Below are 17,176 nucleotides of genomic sequence, written 5' to 3'. Positions count from 1 at the left end.
AATATGTAATAGTTTCAAAAAATTGCAACTGAGTCTTCAGATCACATCCAGTTTGGATAGTATTGTGTATTATGCAATCAAGACTCTTTATTTGTGGAGTAAAAAACACACGTGCCTGTTGGTCTTTTTTACTTCTGCCGATCTCTTCTCAGTAATCATGGGTAGAACCATCCTTGTCTATGAACTTGGCCTCCTTTAGACTCCAACTTCAAACCTGTAAAGTTTTGTGACCTGTGTGAATGATCCTCAGCTTCCTGTTCTTAGCTGACAGCAGTGACACTTGGTGTGGTCTTCTGCTGCTGCTGCTGCTGCAGTCCACCTGTTTCCAGGTACTATGTGCTGTGCATCCAGAAATGCTCTTCTGCGTACTGATTGTAACAATATCTGAGTTGCTGTTGCCTTCCTGTCAGCTAGAATCAGACTGGCTATTGTTCTCAACATATTATATCTCTGAGAAAATTGTCACCCTCTGGATATTTTTTCTTTTCTTTTCTTTTGGACCATTTTATGTAAACCCTGGAGATGGTTTTATGGGAAAATCCCAGCACATCAGCAGTTTTTAAAATAATCAACCCAGCTCATCTGGCATCTGAAGTCACTTAAATCACCTGTGATTAAATCACCTGTGATTCTGTGAAGTGGCCTTTGAGAGTGTGTGTGGTGTGTGGAGGATATTTTTTGGTACACTTTGGACCCTCTGAGCATTATTTAAACCCCACAGCTCACATGAGATATTTTTGCTGGCCACGTCTATCCTTCTGTCCTTCTAGCATCTCAAACTGATTTTTTAAAAACCTGACATTGAGTTCACAGTGGCTCCCACAATCACCTGGTCTCAGCTGATTGTGGGGGCCTTTGGGATTTGGTGGAATGGGATGTTTGCGTCATGGATGCGCGCAGCCAACAACCATAGCTTACAGTGCAGTGAATTACATTGTACTGAATTAACTAAAACAATCCCTGGTTTGATTTAGGAGGCAACACAACTCCCAGTGTAAATCTGCAAAATCTATAATTCAGAGTTATCTCCTGTGGTAATGCTTTATGGCAAAGGTGCAGCTCAAAGTAGCCTATGTTTGGATGTCACTACAGTGGATACACCCAAGAAGATTGAATTTTCATTGTACTGTTAACCTAATTTTGCTATAAACTATGCTAGTTGAGTTCAGATAACTGCAGTCTTTATCACTAAAACAGAAGAAAGTGTCACTGTGCTGCATGTAATTTATTGTGAAATTGAATGAAACGCCCTTTTCTACCTCCAGGGGTCGCTGTTGCTGCATTTAAAGTCAGTGCAGGAACAGAAGACTTGTCAGAGTTCATTAAGTATCCAGGAGACAATGGCACGGCCAGCAGTGCAATGCAAGCTAGCAGCTAGTAGGTTTGCCATTAATCATGGCTGACAAAGAATTGGGGATTAAAGGAAGGAAAGCTGCCAGAGTGACTTTACGCTGAATGAGCGCTGGAAAACAGCAATCCTGTGTGTTTGGTTCTCTCTCTCTCTCTCTCTCTCTTTTTTTATAAATACTGGAATTCAATAACTAACAGCCAAAACTATGTTCAGTTTCGCTGTTTTGGCTGATAATAATGCATGCAACAATGCAAGTGTGAATACATAATATGAAGAATAACCATTTGTCCAGACTTAAAGGAGCTGTACGATTCAGTGAAATATTTGTCCTTCTTTGTTCCTTGAACAAATTATAACAAATTACTCGTACAATAAAGACACACTTGTTCCTGATTCAGGAATCTGTATAAAAATGTAAATCTACTTCAATTTTAAAATTCTACTTCAATTTTATTTTCAAAACACTACTTTATTTTGTTGTATTGACAGTCTACTATATGCTGTTTTATTGCAGGAGTTCCCAAAATAAGGCCTTAGCCCTTCCAGAGAATCAGATTTACTGTGAGATCATACATGGTGGTTAGAAAATCTCGTTACAGACTTATTAATTATTGTTTTTTAAGTCTCTGTACCTTTGACATTGAATGAAGTGGAACTGACACCAGTTGTGAATTACTGGGTAAAAAGGAGTTTAATCTTTAATATTTAGTATTTAATTTTATAAATGCATCATGTGCTATTTAATGGTAAATGTATATGAAAATTTACAATTCAATAAATTAATATTAATATGAAATTGAATTCTTAGTATAACTGGAAATGCATGATAGTTTGGTTGAAGGTCCCACTAAAATGAATATGTATAAAGCAGCAGAGGATTTTTCAAGGTACGTTAGCAAGTTCTAGATACTGACAAAGCTAATGCCGTTAGCAAAATTACCATTCCAGGCAGCTAATTGCTGTGTTCACTGTACTTCAGGCAACTTTAAAAGAGAGTTGCTGCTGTACACGTCAAGTAAAAGAAGTGGAGCCGTGTTTTGAAATCTTTGTTTCCCTCCCGTGTTTATGCTAAGCAAAGCTAAGCTAGTGCTTGCCTCGCTCTAGCTAAATAATGTTTACAGGACAAGAGAGCATTACCAATCTCCTCACGTAATACTCAGCAACTAAGTGTGTGAACACATTTTCATTATTTTAAAGCCCAATCAAAAAGGGTGATAATTAGATGAAGTCGAACTTTAGCCAGTATGTGTTCATGTGTGTGAGAAAGAGTGCTGCTCTCTGCTGCTGTTGCCTTCTAAGAAACATCTTCTGTAGGCAGAAGCCTTTTCAGTGCCTGTCATATGTTCCACCACAGAAAGACAGAGAACAAGGAAAGCACAGAGAAAGGAGGCTGCTGTGTGTGTGAGAGAGAGAGAGTGCAAAAATGGTACTTGTGATGGGGGAAGATTGAAGTCCTGTTAAGTGCTCTGCTTGAAAGCATGTCTGGCCTCATTAGCTGTCAGTTGTAACAATACTGAACTGGCAGTGAAGACAGGTTGGAGTCTAGTGGTCATAAATCACTCCTCGACAGCTGCCTGACAAGCTGGGAACCAGTACACAGGCACGGGCACCCTCTCAGCTTCGACACTACACAGGCACACACTAATCTAAAAAAATCATTGCTCTCACCCTGAAATTACATAGAGACTGCAACAGTGGTATGCAGTGTTTTGTAAGCGGTAAATTGCTCTCATTTTGAGTCTGCCTCCATATATGCACGTGCACTCATACGTAACCCCTCATCTCCTGTGCCTGTCTGTCGCTGGCTATGCCCATTAGCTAAACGTGCAGTGGCTGCAGAGACTTCTGCGGGGCAGCGGGGGTGTTAAGAGCAAGGCCTGTGGGTCATTAATCACGGCCCCTGACATGCAGAGCAAGAGGCCAAGGCTCCCCTATGCATACAGCTGCTGGGCCACACTCATTGCAAAGGCGATGTGTTGACCCTCGTACGCCCCCGCTCCCAGCGCCTGTGGCTCTCATCTGTCCAACTCCCTCACTGTTTGTGTCAGTCATTGGTGCTGTCAGACACCACCTCCTCTTGATCAACAGCAGCACTTCTGGTGCTGTTTCCTTTCATGCTCACAGTTTTTTATTGATAACTTTACCCTGATTAGACTGTTAATACAGTCAGTCTGATATGTGGAATATTTTTAGCCAATGGCTAGCGGATGCGTATTTTATTATTGGATCCTTCCATATTTCAGGTCTGAATTTCTTGCTATTTTCATTATCAGTAGGAAACTTTTAGCCATTTAACAGCTGATGAACGCAACTTGGAGCAGGATTATTTATGCTTAAGTTCCACATTCCCATCATTGTATGTGATCCGTTAGCCAGCAGAGACTCCTTCAAGTCAAATACATCAAATATTCAAACACACAAAAATGTGAAAAACCTAATGTACCATCTCATTCTCACTCCCATCCGCTGACATGATGTCACCCAGATTCACAGCTGCTTGAATAATGATAAAAGACAGTCAGGCTGCGAGACACTGAAACACTGTTTCATCATTCACAGCTACTAAATCAGCGAGTCCAGGCACAAGACATCTGTTGAAAGCTGATTCCTTATCAGCCTTCCAGCGCGATTTGCCGAACATCTGGAGTTTCTGAGGACTTTGGCATAGTGTGCACTGGAAAACTCGCAAAGAAGGCTAATTTTCTAGAATGTGTTGACACTTACAACTTCAGGCCAGGTGATCTATTGCAGCATAACATGAACTTTGAATGAATGTGGTGCACATGAGGGAAACCAGAAGACAGCATCTTTAGATTGCTTTTCATTAGAAATCGACATTTGAAATTGCAGGAAACGTTTTTCTTTATAACCAATATTGAGGAAAGAAATCATTTTGGAAGCTGACCGTTTGCTAAGCCCTGCTGGTCTACACATGTCCTGCTTTAAACTCACAATTTGTGCATGCAATTTGTGATCATGCTGGCAAGGTTTTTCTTGAAATTTTGTTAAATATTTCAAACAATGGGTCCTTGATTTCAGCTTAGAATAAACAACAGCAGGCTTCCGTGGAAATGGCTTTCATAATCCTAGCTAGCTTTGTGGAAAATGTGTAAATAGAGAAGCAGCTCATATGTAGGAATGGGTACAAAAACCTGGTATTAAACAGTCCCCAGGGCTAAATTGTATATGGATGGAAATATCAACAAGTAGTGGTGCAGGCTTAAAATAGCTTGATGGTGTTGAGAATTGAATGCTCAAAAGTGCAGTTGCAGTTTGCTGTCATTGCTCGTTGTCACAAATGCAAGGGGTGTTTTGCTTCAGCTTTTGACTGCCTGACCCTTCTCCAGGTATGTACCCCAGAGTGCACTTATTATTTTATCCTAAATATCCTAAATGCAGGTAGCTACTAGCAAGGTAACTGTTAAGGACGCGTGCATTCCTTGCTAATGGTATTAGCTTAGCTTTCATCTGGCATAAAATTAGCAAATATTAATTAGTGAATGTGCCGTTTGAGATAAATGTATTGGTTTTCTAACATAAGCCTACAACATGTTCATTTGTGGCTAGCCACGTATGCTAATAAAAGGCGCTAATATGAGCGCAATAAAAAGAAGTATTCCTTCATACTTCATGTGGAAAGGTAGCATATGACTGTGCATTTACATACGAATGATCTGCTAAATCAGTGAATGTTTAAAAGCAACTTGATGTTCAGTGTGTCCCAAACTGAGCAGCATTTGTTTGGGTAATGGAGTTATAAACATGACATTTTATGCAAATTCTTGTGCACGTTTGCAAATCTGCTTTTTATTTGCAGATTATGTGACGTGCATTTCTCATCCCTCTTGGAATACTAGTAGCAGTCACTACAGGAATGACAAAACGTGTGACACATTCTTTTCCCTGTATCTATTTCAGTATTTCGCCTTTTTTTCACTTCAACACACCACATTGCTGGACGCACACATCATTTCTGTTGTAACATAGTGGCAAAGATCAGGTCTGCTGGTTAGACTAAACAACAGCATTTGAGTGGAATTTGCTCTCGATCATTAATCATCCTGACAGCTTGAAAAACAACGTTTCCTCCTTAATGACTGTATTTGAGTAATCACGTCTGCTTATTTCCATGAAGCTTCTCTCTCTCTCTCTTTCTCAATCAGATAGCTCTCTCTGCCTTGCTTTATGTTGCCGTCCACATGTGTGTATTTTGGAGCCTTTTCTTTGACCTCCCAAAGTCTCCGGCGTGGCGTCTGCTATGGGTCACACTAGCCAATTATGGCGTGTTGTGTTCGTGAAGAGGGTAAAAACCACGAGGAATGAGAGAATGTGGCTGTGAGGATCCAGATGCGGAAGGCAGAGGATCGTGTCCCCCTCTCTCCATGTGCCAAAACCACCGGCAGCCGCTGCTGGCCTCCAGGCCTCCACTGGTCACTGCCAAAGCACGTTTCTCTGTTAAGCACTGGGTTTATGATGCATGAGAGCTGACAACTGATCTAGGAGCCCTTACAGCTCAGCCAGATAAAAACCAGCTGGGGCCATGCACATTAGCAGAGAAGCCATAATTGCATTTGCCCTCTTGTACACCACTAAACTCATTCTGTTGACTTAAAAAAAAAAGCCATAAGGCAAGAGAGGTCTCAGTAATTCTTTTTTTCAGAAATAAAAATACCAGCTCCAGTGCAGGCAGATTTATTGTTGGATGTGGGTAATTTAACATACGAGTAGTAGTGTAGTGGATGGGGTGACAGAGCTTTTATTCTTTTTTCTTTAAGCGAGAAAAGTGTATTTTCAACATTTCTCCCAGCCCGTGGGTGGATGTAAGTGATGGGTTTATGGTGGTTTAGAAACATCAGTACAGCATGGCTGACATCTGTGTCCGCTTTATTTTTGGACTGCTTGAAAAGCCCTCATAGTCGGATGATGGATGAAGTGATAAAGTTGGAGAGAAGACAAAATGAAAGCAGAGGAGTCCATTTCTGGGAAACAGTGTGTGATCTGTAACTCAGAGACGAGTCAGAAAAGAAGCATCGGGGCAGATGTTTGTAATTTGTGACTACGCCTAATGATTTTAATGCAGGAAATTTCACAGCGTCTGACATCAAAGGAGAAGACACAACAAAAAATTCTGGAGATCAATCGATCGATTAAAAAAAAATCAGCATTTTTAAAATCTAATTTCTCCCAGTGTTTCATCTGCACCGGTTTGGGCTGATAGAGAGGTTAGAGGCTTGTCATGTAATGAAGGGGCAGCTCCACAGTCTGTCACCATTAATCATCAGGGCTGTCAGGCTGCTCCAAGGACTCACTTATTTCAACCAGAATAATACCAGAAGGCTTTTTATACATTACAGCGAAATGTGTTCGCAACACTGGTTTTAAATTAGAGTGCTAAATTTAAAAAGAAAACAAAGATGTCTGCAACCAACACATTGGAAAAGCAGCGCTGTTATGTGATGGATGAAACCATGGGTAAACCATATTGTTTAAATATAGATGTAATAGTCAGTGGGTGCCCTCCATCTCCCCTCCTGCTGCTTCTCAGTTCCCTTTGCACAGAACATTTCGTCCCCCCAAAAAAGGTATGAGGAAAAAAGAAATAAATATAACGACTACTCAAAACAAACCTGAATCAGTGGTTAATAAGTAAAGTATGTTTACAATGTTTAAAATGCAAAAACTGTAAACATTGTGTCCCTTTCTATGAAGATTTCATACAGTCAGCAGCTCTGTGAGGTTGCTGCAAGTCAGCGCACACATGACTGTGTTCACTGACTTTTATACAGTCAATGAGCTGTGCCAAGTGGTACTCTCCAGAGATAAAAAACATGAACCCAATGCAGAAGATCCTCTCGGTGCCATTTCAGGCTGGCTGCTAAATGGAGTCATTGTCCTTAGACTCCCATGTTAAAACGTTCAACTATACAGCATAAAAAAAAGCATATTAACAACCTGAATACAATTTTTGGCCTCTATGTATAGTCTTCCCATGTGTAACACATCTCAGTGAGTTTTTTTGTTGTTTTTTGTTAACAACACATCCATCTGAATACTGGAGTTGGGTGCATGACCGCATTGACTGACAGGTGATAGTGCGGTCATGTGTCTGCTAGGCCTCATCCACTATGTTGGAGCATTTTTAATGGTTTATCTGAATAATACTGTGATGTGCTATGTGGTGCAGACCATCCTAGAATTTACCATAAAACTGAAATATTTCATTAGTCTGTTACGTGGCGCTAATTAGCCTGTATGTTTGTTAATGGTTTTGCTAACCAAGCTAGCTAACGCTAACTGAGACCGTCCAGCTTCTTAATTCATGTTATTTAGTTGCAGTCAGGGTTGCTGTCTGTAATGTCCTGCAGCTAGAAAGCCTTGGTGTGAGGGCCATCGCTGAAGAAAGAAGAAATGTTGTGCACGTGTTTTGTTGGCTTTGCAAGTGATGGTGCAGCTGCTGCGATGGGCTGATAGAGGGGAACAGTCACGCTCCTTCGTGGAAAGATCAACCATAACCTAACCATCATTCACTGCTTCATTTACTGACTCATTCATGCAGTGAGTCTTTTTTTCCCACACATTTATTGACTTCAAACTTGTACATCAAGACATCAGTGGAATAAGATGTCTTTATCGCTGTCTAGTGATTTTCATATGTGGGTAGAAAAGGGTAAAGTGCTGCAGGCACAAGAAAGCAAAAAAAAAAAAAAAATCTGGCAACAAAACAGTGTGATTTCTCTGGAATCTACTGTAGTGCAATATTTATTAATTCTTTCTTTAAACTAACAGTATTTTATGATAATGCATTTTGACATTTTTTTATATTTAATGTTAAATAAACGGTACAACTGGCCAAATAAGTGGAAGGATGGTTTAATGCTAGCATCTTAAACTGTTTGTATTGTTGCATTTGATTGTGAGTTTCTGAAGAAGAAAAGTTGAGATTAGAATTATTGCACATATTAATTAGATTTTTCTTTTAAAATTAGATTTAAAAAACCATTACAATGCGGTTATTTTTTTAAGAGCTGGGCGGGACTCAAGACCTCTGTGGTTACTGAATTATTTTCATTGCATTTTTCTGTGTTTTTATAATGAAAATCCTGTCAGAGATTTCTTCCTGTTAAAAGGGAGTTTTCTCTTCTCACTGTCTCCAAGTGCTTGTTCATAGATGGTTGGCTGGATGTTGGGGGTTTCTCTCCATGATTTTAGTGTCTCTACCTTACAATATAAAAAAGCAACTTGAAGTGACTGTTACAATTTGGTGCTATATAAGTAAATTTTAATTAAATGTCACTTGCCTTATTTAAATTAGCTGATTTAGATCTAAAATTTTATCTATATATTAAATTACAGAGAATTTTGTTTGTTTTTTGTAAGCTAGCTAAACAGGCTTCAAGGTATGGTGGACCTAAAATGAAAAATTAGAAAGAAATAAAGAATATTTCACAAAACAATAAAATGGAAACATATCCTGAATGCTTTTGTTTCGTGAAACCGTGTTCTTCGTCTTGTTTTGTTTTGTGTAATGATGCTGTTTGTCTCACCTCCAGGTCACCGCAGAAAAGTTATTGTCTGTAGAAAATTGTTTGGTAATTCATCCCATAGGAGTTGAGTTGCTCTAAATCAAACATACTAACCTCATGGGGCCACTAGGAAAAACAAATTACCAGTGTCACCAGGATTCATTGCAAAACACCCCCTCAGTGTCCTGTGATAATATCACAGCACTGGACTGGTTCAGTTTGCCTCGGCATTAGTAAATATAAAGTCATAGTGTAATTTAAACCTTAATATCTGAAGACTGTAAATGTGTTTAAACACCAGATTGGATATTACAAACGTAATTAGAAGTTGCCAAAAGCCGCTCTATATTTTTTAATAACTTGTGGTGGTGAATGAGTTATTATCACTGTTGTAGAATGAGCTAAACATCCACTGGGGGTTGAACCCCCTAACATTTTTTGCTACCCTAAACTAATATAAAGTGGATCTGCTGATATTTTGTGACCTCAAATTTATAACTGATCTTTAATATTAAACTGAGGTGATACATTTCACAAGGAAAGGGTTAAATCTAAATTTGGGATGACAAAATGTTGAGAGGTGTTTTCACCTCCGAAAGAAATAAAAAACTGGGTTACTACCCTTCAGCAAAAAGAAAGGCGTGCGTGGCCTTTTTCCATTTTTGGCCTCTTGAATAATTTCATTAACATTACTTAAACCATTTTCAAGCAAATGAGTAGAAGATTACCACAGAGGCAGGTGATGTTGCCTCCTGGTAACATACAGATATCACTGGTCACCAATAGGTGGCATCCCAATCCAACGCCATAGCATCTTTGCTACAGTAAACACAAGTGACTGATAACACCTGAAGAGGAAATGTGGAGAGAAATCCAACGAAAACAACTCAAAATATCCTGAAGTCTGGCACTGAAAGAGAGAAGTGAAACTTAACTGGTAACAACTGCCAACTTATTTCTTAGAGCTAATAAACTAAAGCGTGTCTGTTTTCTGGGGCATATCTGACAACACAAAACACTCGGGGGGGGGGGCTGCCGAACTCAGACAGCCCCATAACAGCACGTCAGACCACTGAAACAGGAGCGCTCTCTCTTGTTACAGGCCGCTTTGACCCCTCTGGGAGCCTTGTCAGAGTTGTGATTGACCAGCATGGGTCATCTATACTTTGCCAAGGGTGTCACGGAGTCATGTTGCTAGGAAATGGCATATTACTGCTGCCAATCACGCGCTGGCTGCGGTAACCTGAGCAACTGTCAGGGCTCCGTCTCGATCGCACAGAAAGCTGCTGCTAGTGGCTACAGTGTATATACATTACATCTCGACAGGCACAAATGTCGCCATTTTTCACGAAGCGCACTTGAACGCTAAATCTGGGAGCATTAAATCAGGATGCTTTAGCTTGAGGTTGACACGGAATAAGCTGGAGCTCAACGGTAAAGCACACCCGACGTCGTCAATCAAGTAACTGTTTTCGCTGCAAGAATAGCTGCCTGTACACATCTGGATCACCTATACTGTCGCCTCGCTGACATATATGCTCAGAAGGGTTTACGCCTGCCTTTCACCATTTCACTTGTTTTTCCTTTAAAAGGTAGGAATCTGCAAGGTGGCAGAACTGGTCTGGGAAATGTTTCGGACATTTTTCTGAGAAGTGCTGACATAAGTAAACGTCTTGTTATTAATCAAGAAATATCATTTGTCAGGTGTTGGTTGTCAAGTATTTCCAACAAAGGCAACACAGTGAATTAAACCTTGGGTTAACAAATACACTACAAAAAGATAATAAAGAGAAATCTTTGACTGAAAGCCATTCACATCAGAAATGAAGACAACAAAATATACATCTTCAGTGTTATTTATTTACTAAAATATGACCTCCCCTTTCATTGGATCCCACCACAGGGTGCTCCAAGTTTACAAAAAATATCACATCTCAGTCGATTTGCCGTGTGAAAATAAAAACAATCAAAAGAGGCGAGGAGCTCGGAGAGAGATGTGACTGTAACATTCATTCTCGGAGAAGTTTTAAGACACAACGCATTCCACACCTGCCGTGTGTGCACTTGAAAACGAGGAGAGATTTATGTGGTAAACTTTACAGTCAGCTCCCCTTTTATAAAATAAATACAAGTTCTCAGTAGGAATAAAAGAAAAAAAAACCAAGGAACCAAAACAGATGATCACAAACCACGGGGGCAAACCAAGTGTGTGCACTGCGTTGAGCTTACAGGCATCTGATGCAGGGAGAAAGCCACTGCAGTCACACTAACACCGATCCCGATGCTGGAGCTCGCTGCCATTTCAAAATCATCATCATCAACATTTGCAACGAGAACCCTGAAAATCCCAGAGCTGTCACGCAGCGTCCATCCATCAATCAGGCGAGTCCACAGGGCAGCAAGTGTCCTCTCAGAGCAGTCGCGCCTGCTGCAGAAGCATCCGAGCAATGTGCAGACATGCAAGAGCTGCGTGTCCACTGAATTTTAGCAGTAGGTCCTGGTTTGAAACAAGAAATCTTGTATAAACAGATAATGTATAAAGAACCAAGAAAAAAAAAGATGAAGATGCTCTCAAGTTAAAATCCAGGAGTCGCAAGCCTCTCCCAGTTCCACTTGAAGCTGCTGCGAAGTCAGAGGAAGCAGCAAGTTGCAGTGATTAAAGTTAAAGTAACCATCAAGACGTTTTGGGGAGCGTGCTTATTAACGTCCTGGCTGAGCAGATGAACACACACACTCAATATGAAGCGACAGCCAGCAGATACTAAGCTTAGCATACAGGCTGAAGATGGAGTGAACTCTGTGAGGGGCACGTGTTAACCTGCTCCTCAGCTAAAATCTCTGCTAGCTCGTTCAGTATTTTACCCCTTCTCCATGCTAAGCTAAGCTAAATGAACTGGCTTCATATTTAAAATAGAAATTCGCCAGCCAATCTTCTCATCTGACTCTTAGCCAGGAAACAAATAAGCATTATTTCCCAACACGTTGAACCATTCCTCTAAAGATTTAAGTAGGTGGTGCATCACTGGTATCCCAGAGCCGACGCAGACCCCAGTCTTTGACTGTAGAGTGCGTAATGAGGGTAGTATGGACCTGTGGTGGGCAGAGAGTGCAGGGAGATGGAGGAGGGTCCAGAGGGGAGATGGACCTTACTGTAGGGGTGATAGCGAGCCAGACCCAGGCTGGGGGGAGCCCTGAGAGAAAGAGAGCTGTGCATGGAGCCTGGACTGTTCTGATGTGGGAGGTGAAGGTGGCAGGAGGCAGGCCCTGAGGAGGAAGCAGAGAGCAGCTTACTGTCCATCCCCACCGGCAGGGCTGTGTGCGTGCGGAGGTGAGCCAGGAGTTCGTCTGACGTTGCGAAGCGCTTGTCGCACGGCCCTCCGGCTGAGACCCAGTTGCAAGCGTGTGGCAGGGGATCGTTGGGGAGCATGAAGCCATACGTGTAGAGGGGATGAGAGAGGGAGGAAGATGCACTGGATGACAAGGAGCTTTGGTGGAGAGAGTGGAGGGGGTGGGAGGGATACACCAGTGGGAAGCTGGATTTGAGGGTGGAGGAAGGGTCGTGGATGCAGGAGTTGCAGTTGCTTCCACCAAGATGGGATACACTTGGGTAACTTAGACAGTAGGGGTCCCTGCATAAACCCTGCATGAAGGAGGGAGGGGAGGCGCCCGTAAGAGGGCTGGAGCTTGGGTGCTTTCCTGGTACGCCCATGCTGCCCACGCTCAGGCTCGACTTGGTCGGGTCCAGCCCAGGAACAAACTGGGATGGGTAGCCTGCGTAGCCCCCCACTACAGATCCATGGTAGCCCATATTTGAGGAAGGCAGAGGGAAGAGCGGCTGGCTGGTCTTATAAGGAGAAATGGGCGTAACGTGTCCAGGGCCGAGGTTAGGCTGGGTGGGCTCTGCTTTGCCTGCGTCATGGTTGGAGCCTCCGTCAGAGCTTCCGTTACTGCAGTTTGTGCTGGCCCGAACGTGACTGGAGTTAGCGTGGTGCGGGCTGTCCGAGCTGGCCTTGTTTACCTCAGCGTCTTTTTTTGGATTTATGTTATTGTTGTTATTATTATTGCTGCTCGTGCTGGTGGGACTGCTCTGGTCACGTGCAGATTCACCAGTGGGACTCTGGGAGTGTGGGGCGTGCTGTCCACCTGGAGAGTGGCTCTGTTTGGAAAGCTGCTGAGCATGTCCCGGTGGGGTGCTGCTCCTGGCTCTGGAGCTGGGCGACACAGCGTGAGGCGGATAGGACTGCTGGCCACTGGTTGAATTTCCAATAGCGGTAGTGCTACTGCTGCTGGGCACCCTGAAACCGACTTTGTCACTGCCGGAGCCGCTGCTGCTGGTGGCTCCGTCTCTGCGACATTCACCGCTGCCTTTGTTGTAGGGCTTGAAGCTGGATTTGTCCTCCAGGGCGTGGCGGTGCTCGCCGAGCTTCAGGCTGGAGACAGATGACCGACTGCTGGGCTCCTTGTCCCCCTGACTGCAGGAGGAGTTGAGCTTGGAGGAAGAAGGAGGGTCCGGTTTACCAATTTGAGAGCAGGTCTGAGCAAGCAGGGCAAGGGGACTCTTCTTTGCATCCAGCTACAACAAAATTAAACAAGTTTTACTACATTTTTTAAAGCTTTCCAAAAAAACTAAACAACAAAACACCCAGAAGTTTTGTGTGACTTTGTGTAGGCCTGCTGACAGTTATTATGTACCAAATGCTTTATTGCTCTGTGCATAAAATGCCAGAGGGGTCTTTGTAACTTCCTAGAAGTCAGGGGGGGCGGCGGGGGGGGGGGGTGTTTAAGCTTTAAGCTTCAGATGATTACAAATAAATCAGCATTTTTAAAGCATAAAAACAAAGAAAGAAATGCCTTTCTGCAACATCGATTACAGTGCACTCAGTGCCTTTGTTCTTTAGGAAAACATCTGACATTTGAGAACTTCACCCTGTGCTCTGGGAAGGTGGGATGGCTTCTTTTAGACACTAAAGTAGGCTAATACAAAAAAAGCTATTCACTTAAGTGAAAATAATAATAATTATTATTACATCACATGTTAGCAGACAACAAAAGCAAGAAAAGGATTTGATTATCTAAACAAATCTTCATTAACTTTAACAATTTATCAACAAATCAGTTTTTAATTTTGGAGTAAATTGCGAATAGAATTAAATAGATATCAGTTTATCGCAGTGCGCGTGTGTGTGTCAGCGTGTGGAGTTAAAAAACACAGACCACAGCATATTATCAGCTCCCTGCAAATGCGGGATTGTTTTTATCTGTTGTCATAGCAGATTTCAGCCCTGTGTTGCGACATATCCACAGATCTGCAGTGTAAGAACAGTCCTCTCTACAAAGGAACGCTAAAAAAAAATAAATACATTTTAAAAAGTCCATAAATACCTCGATGCTCACTGGTGCGGGTGTTAGAGGCTGTAAATATTCCGGGTGTAGCAAGTGTCCGGTGTGCGCCGTCAACATCTTGATAACTCGGATAGGAAGCCGCTTTGCCTGTCGAAGTGGGTCCAGAGGGGTCAACAAAGAGAGCGCAGCACCGGGACGGGACTTCTTGGGAACGCTGGTCTCACTGAGCTCGATCCGCGCGCTAACTCGATCAACAGCTGATCCTGAAGGGAGATATTTCATTGGAGAGAGGGCGCAGGGGGTGGCCGTGGACGTGCGTTACTTTATTAAAAAAAAAAAAAACTTATAAAAAATAGTAATAATAAAATAAAGGATAAAAAATAATAATAAATAAAAATAATGATTCAAAATGGGTTTGGTAAATATAATCCAGCGGACATGAAACACAGACGGGCGTCCTTAAATGTCCGGACGGAGAAGCCTTTCAGCCCCAGTGCGCTACTTCATTTGGAGCATCCTCGTCCCAAACACGTCTCCTGTATTCCGACTTCAAACCCCACAAAATAAAAAAATAAATAAATAACAATAATAATAAAGTCCACAAAAAAGAGCACGGTGTCCTTTTTGGCAAGGCGCAAACGAGAAAAGAGCCACTTGAGAATCCGAGTGCTCGGGAAACGTCCCACTGCGTGTCTCCGTGCAGGACTTCAGCAGCTCACTGATCACAACTGGCGGACTTCAAAGTGCAGCCGCCGTCCGTCCGCTGGGTGGCCGCATCGGTAATAAGCGGGGCGGGGAGGACGTTCGTGAAGGCGGAGCCACCTCGGTCTGCAAGTGACGATCGTTACTCTTTTGATTTGTTTATATGATCATCCGTGGGGGGGAGTGGTGTCACAGGGTATATTTACTCAAATACTATACTGAAATATCATTTTCAAGTATGTGGAGGATATGGAAAGCCACGAGTGCCAAAAATGAATTAAACGAATAAGTTATGAAATATTTAATTAAATGTGTCCCGAGTTTATTAAATTGGGAAATAAATAATTGATGATTAAATAATTATTCGTAGAATTATTTGATTAATTCATCATCATCATCATTTATTTATATAGCACTTTAAAAACACACCTGGTAGACCAAAGTGCTGTACAATACTAATATGCACATAGTAATAAAACCAGGCATAGCAATAAAATTAAAAAATAAAATAAAATATATAAATGTCAGTTACCCACAGAGTTAAAAGCCAGGGAATAAAAAGAGGTTTTTAATAAAGACTTAAAAACTGGCACTGATGCAGCCTGTCTAATATGGAGAGGAAGGTTATTCCAAAGCATCGGCGCTGCAACAGAGAACACTCTGTCTCCTCTAAGTTTCAGCCGTGACTTTGGCACCAAAAGCAGCAACTGCTCAGCTGACCGAAGGGAACGAGTGGGGACGTGGGGCTTCAACAAGTCAGACAAATAAACAGGTGCCAGACCATTTAGAGATTTAAAAACCAATAAAAGGACTTTATAAAAATCGTGCCGCAGCATTTTGCACTAATTGCAAGCGTGACAAAGTGCCCTGCCCAATTCCTATTAAAAGAGAATTGCAATAATCTAAACGTGAGGTAATAAAGGCATGAATAACACTTTCCAAGTCACGCTTGGAAAGAAAGGGCTTAACCTTTGATAAACGTCTGAGGTGATAGAATGCTGATTTTACCACCCCGTTTACATGGTCATCAAAGATAAGTGCAGAATCAATTTTAACTCCGAGATTTGTGATCGAACTCTTTAGTTGGAAAGTCAAAGCTGCAAGATCAACATCTGGAGTATGAGAAAAACAATTTGGGCCAAATACAATCGCTTCGGTCTTTCGATCATTAAAATTTAAAAAGTTTTTTGCCGTCCATGCTTTGACATCAGTAAGGCAGTCAAGCAGAGGTCGACTTGGGAGATTATCAGAATGACTAAAAGGTAAATAGAGCTGGCAGTCTTCTGCAGATGGAATGGCACTTTATGTTTTCGGAAAATCGCGCCAAGAGGCAAAAGGTACAGTGAAAACAATAACGGCCCAAGAATAGATCCCTGTGGCACACCCCACAGCAGAGGGGCCACAGAGGATGAAGCCGACCCCAACTTAACACAAAAGGTCCTATTTAAGAGATAGGACTTTAACCACAAAAGTGCCGAACCAGAAATTCCCACACAGTGCTGTAAGCGGGAGATCAGCACTGTGTCAAATGCAGCGGTCATGTCCAACAAGACCAGCACTGTATATTTACCACGGTCTGTCGCTATCAGGATGTCATTCATAACTTTTACGAGGGCTGTCTCCGTACTTGTGAAATGGCTTAAAGCCGGACTGAAAGATTTCTGACAATTTAGAGTCATTCAAGTAGTCCATCGACTGATGGACTATAACTGATTAAGAACATGCAGTTAATTATTGAATGATGTGTTTATTTAATTCATTTTGGCACTCGTGGTTTGTGCACAGCTAAATCTGAACTGGACCACAATACCAAAGGGTTCTGTTGACACCATGCTGATTATTATGGCTCTGAAGAATAACAGTTGTATAAATTTTTATTAGATAAAATCATAGTTTTTAAAGATACATATACAAATGAGCAGAAAGTAGCTGTTTGTGAACAGATATATGCATATATAAACTGCTAGTACATGGTTCCTAAACCCATGTGCATTAAACAATATGCCCATACAATTTAGTGACCGTTTTGTTGTTTATTAAAAACTTAGATGGCCTGCATTTTGTATTTGTATAGCGCTTTTCTAGTCCATAGGACCCCAAAGCGCTTTACACTACATTCAGTCATCCACCCATTCACACACACATTCACACACTGGCGATAGCAAGCTACATTGTAGCCACAGCTGCCCTGGGGCGCACTGACAGAGGCGAGGCTGCCGGACACAGGCGCCACCGGGCCCTCTGACCACCAGTAGGC

The 17,176-nt window shown here is 42.1% G+C and overlaps 1 protein-coding gene across 1 annotated transcript; it reads right to left on the bottom strand.

The window, feature by feature from the left end:
• Positions 1-10,722: 10,722 nt before the first annotated feature.
• Positions 10,723-14,590, bottom strand: LOC102192436 (zinc finger protein 703-like). The gene is made up of 2 exons (XM_005720126.2): positions 14,257-14,590; positions 10,723-13,447 (listed from the first exon to the last, which is right to left on the bottom strand). The coding sequence occupies exons 1-2, from the start codon at positions 14,497-14,499 to the stop codon at positions 11,894-11,896; spliced, it is 1,797 nt and encodes a 598-aa protein (XP_005720183.1). The 5' UTR covers positions 14,500-14,590; the 3' UTR covers positions 10,723-11,893.
• Positions 14,591-17,176: the final 2,586 nt, after the last annotated feature.

This window comes from Pundamilia nyererei, unplaced genomic scaffold (assembly GCF_000239375.1).
Source record: "Pundamilia nyererei isolate P.nyererei 1_Seehausen unplaced genomic scaffold, PunNye1.0 scaffold00002, whole genome shotgun sequence".
Taxonomy (NCBI): Eukaryota; Metazoa; Chordata; class Actinopteri; order Cichliformes; family Cichlidae; genus Pundamilia; species Pundamilia nyererei.
The sequence above is the reverse complement of the archived record's forward strand: the minus strand, read 5'-3'. Positions and strand labels throughout refer to the sequence as shown.

Excerpts from the sequence above, each read along its gene's own strand:
- LOC102192436 (XM_005720126.2), bottom strand. The coding sequence starts at position 14,499 with ATGAAATATCTCCCTTCAGGATCAGCTGTTGATCGAGTTAGCGCGCGG. Across the intron at positions 13,448-14,256 it reads CCGCACCAGTGAGCATCGAG|CTGGATGCAAAGAAGAGTCC; the intron begins GTATTTATGGAC and ends ATTTTGTTGTAG.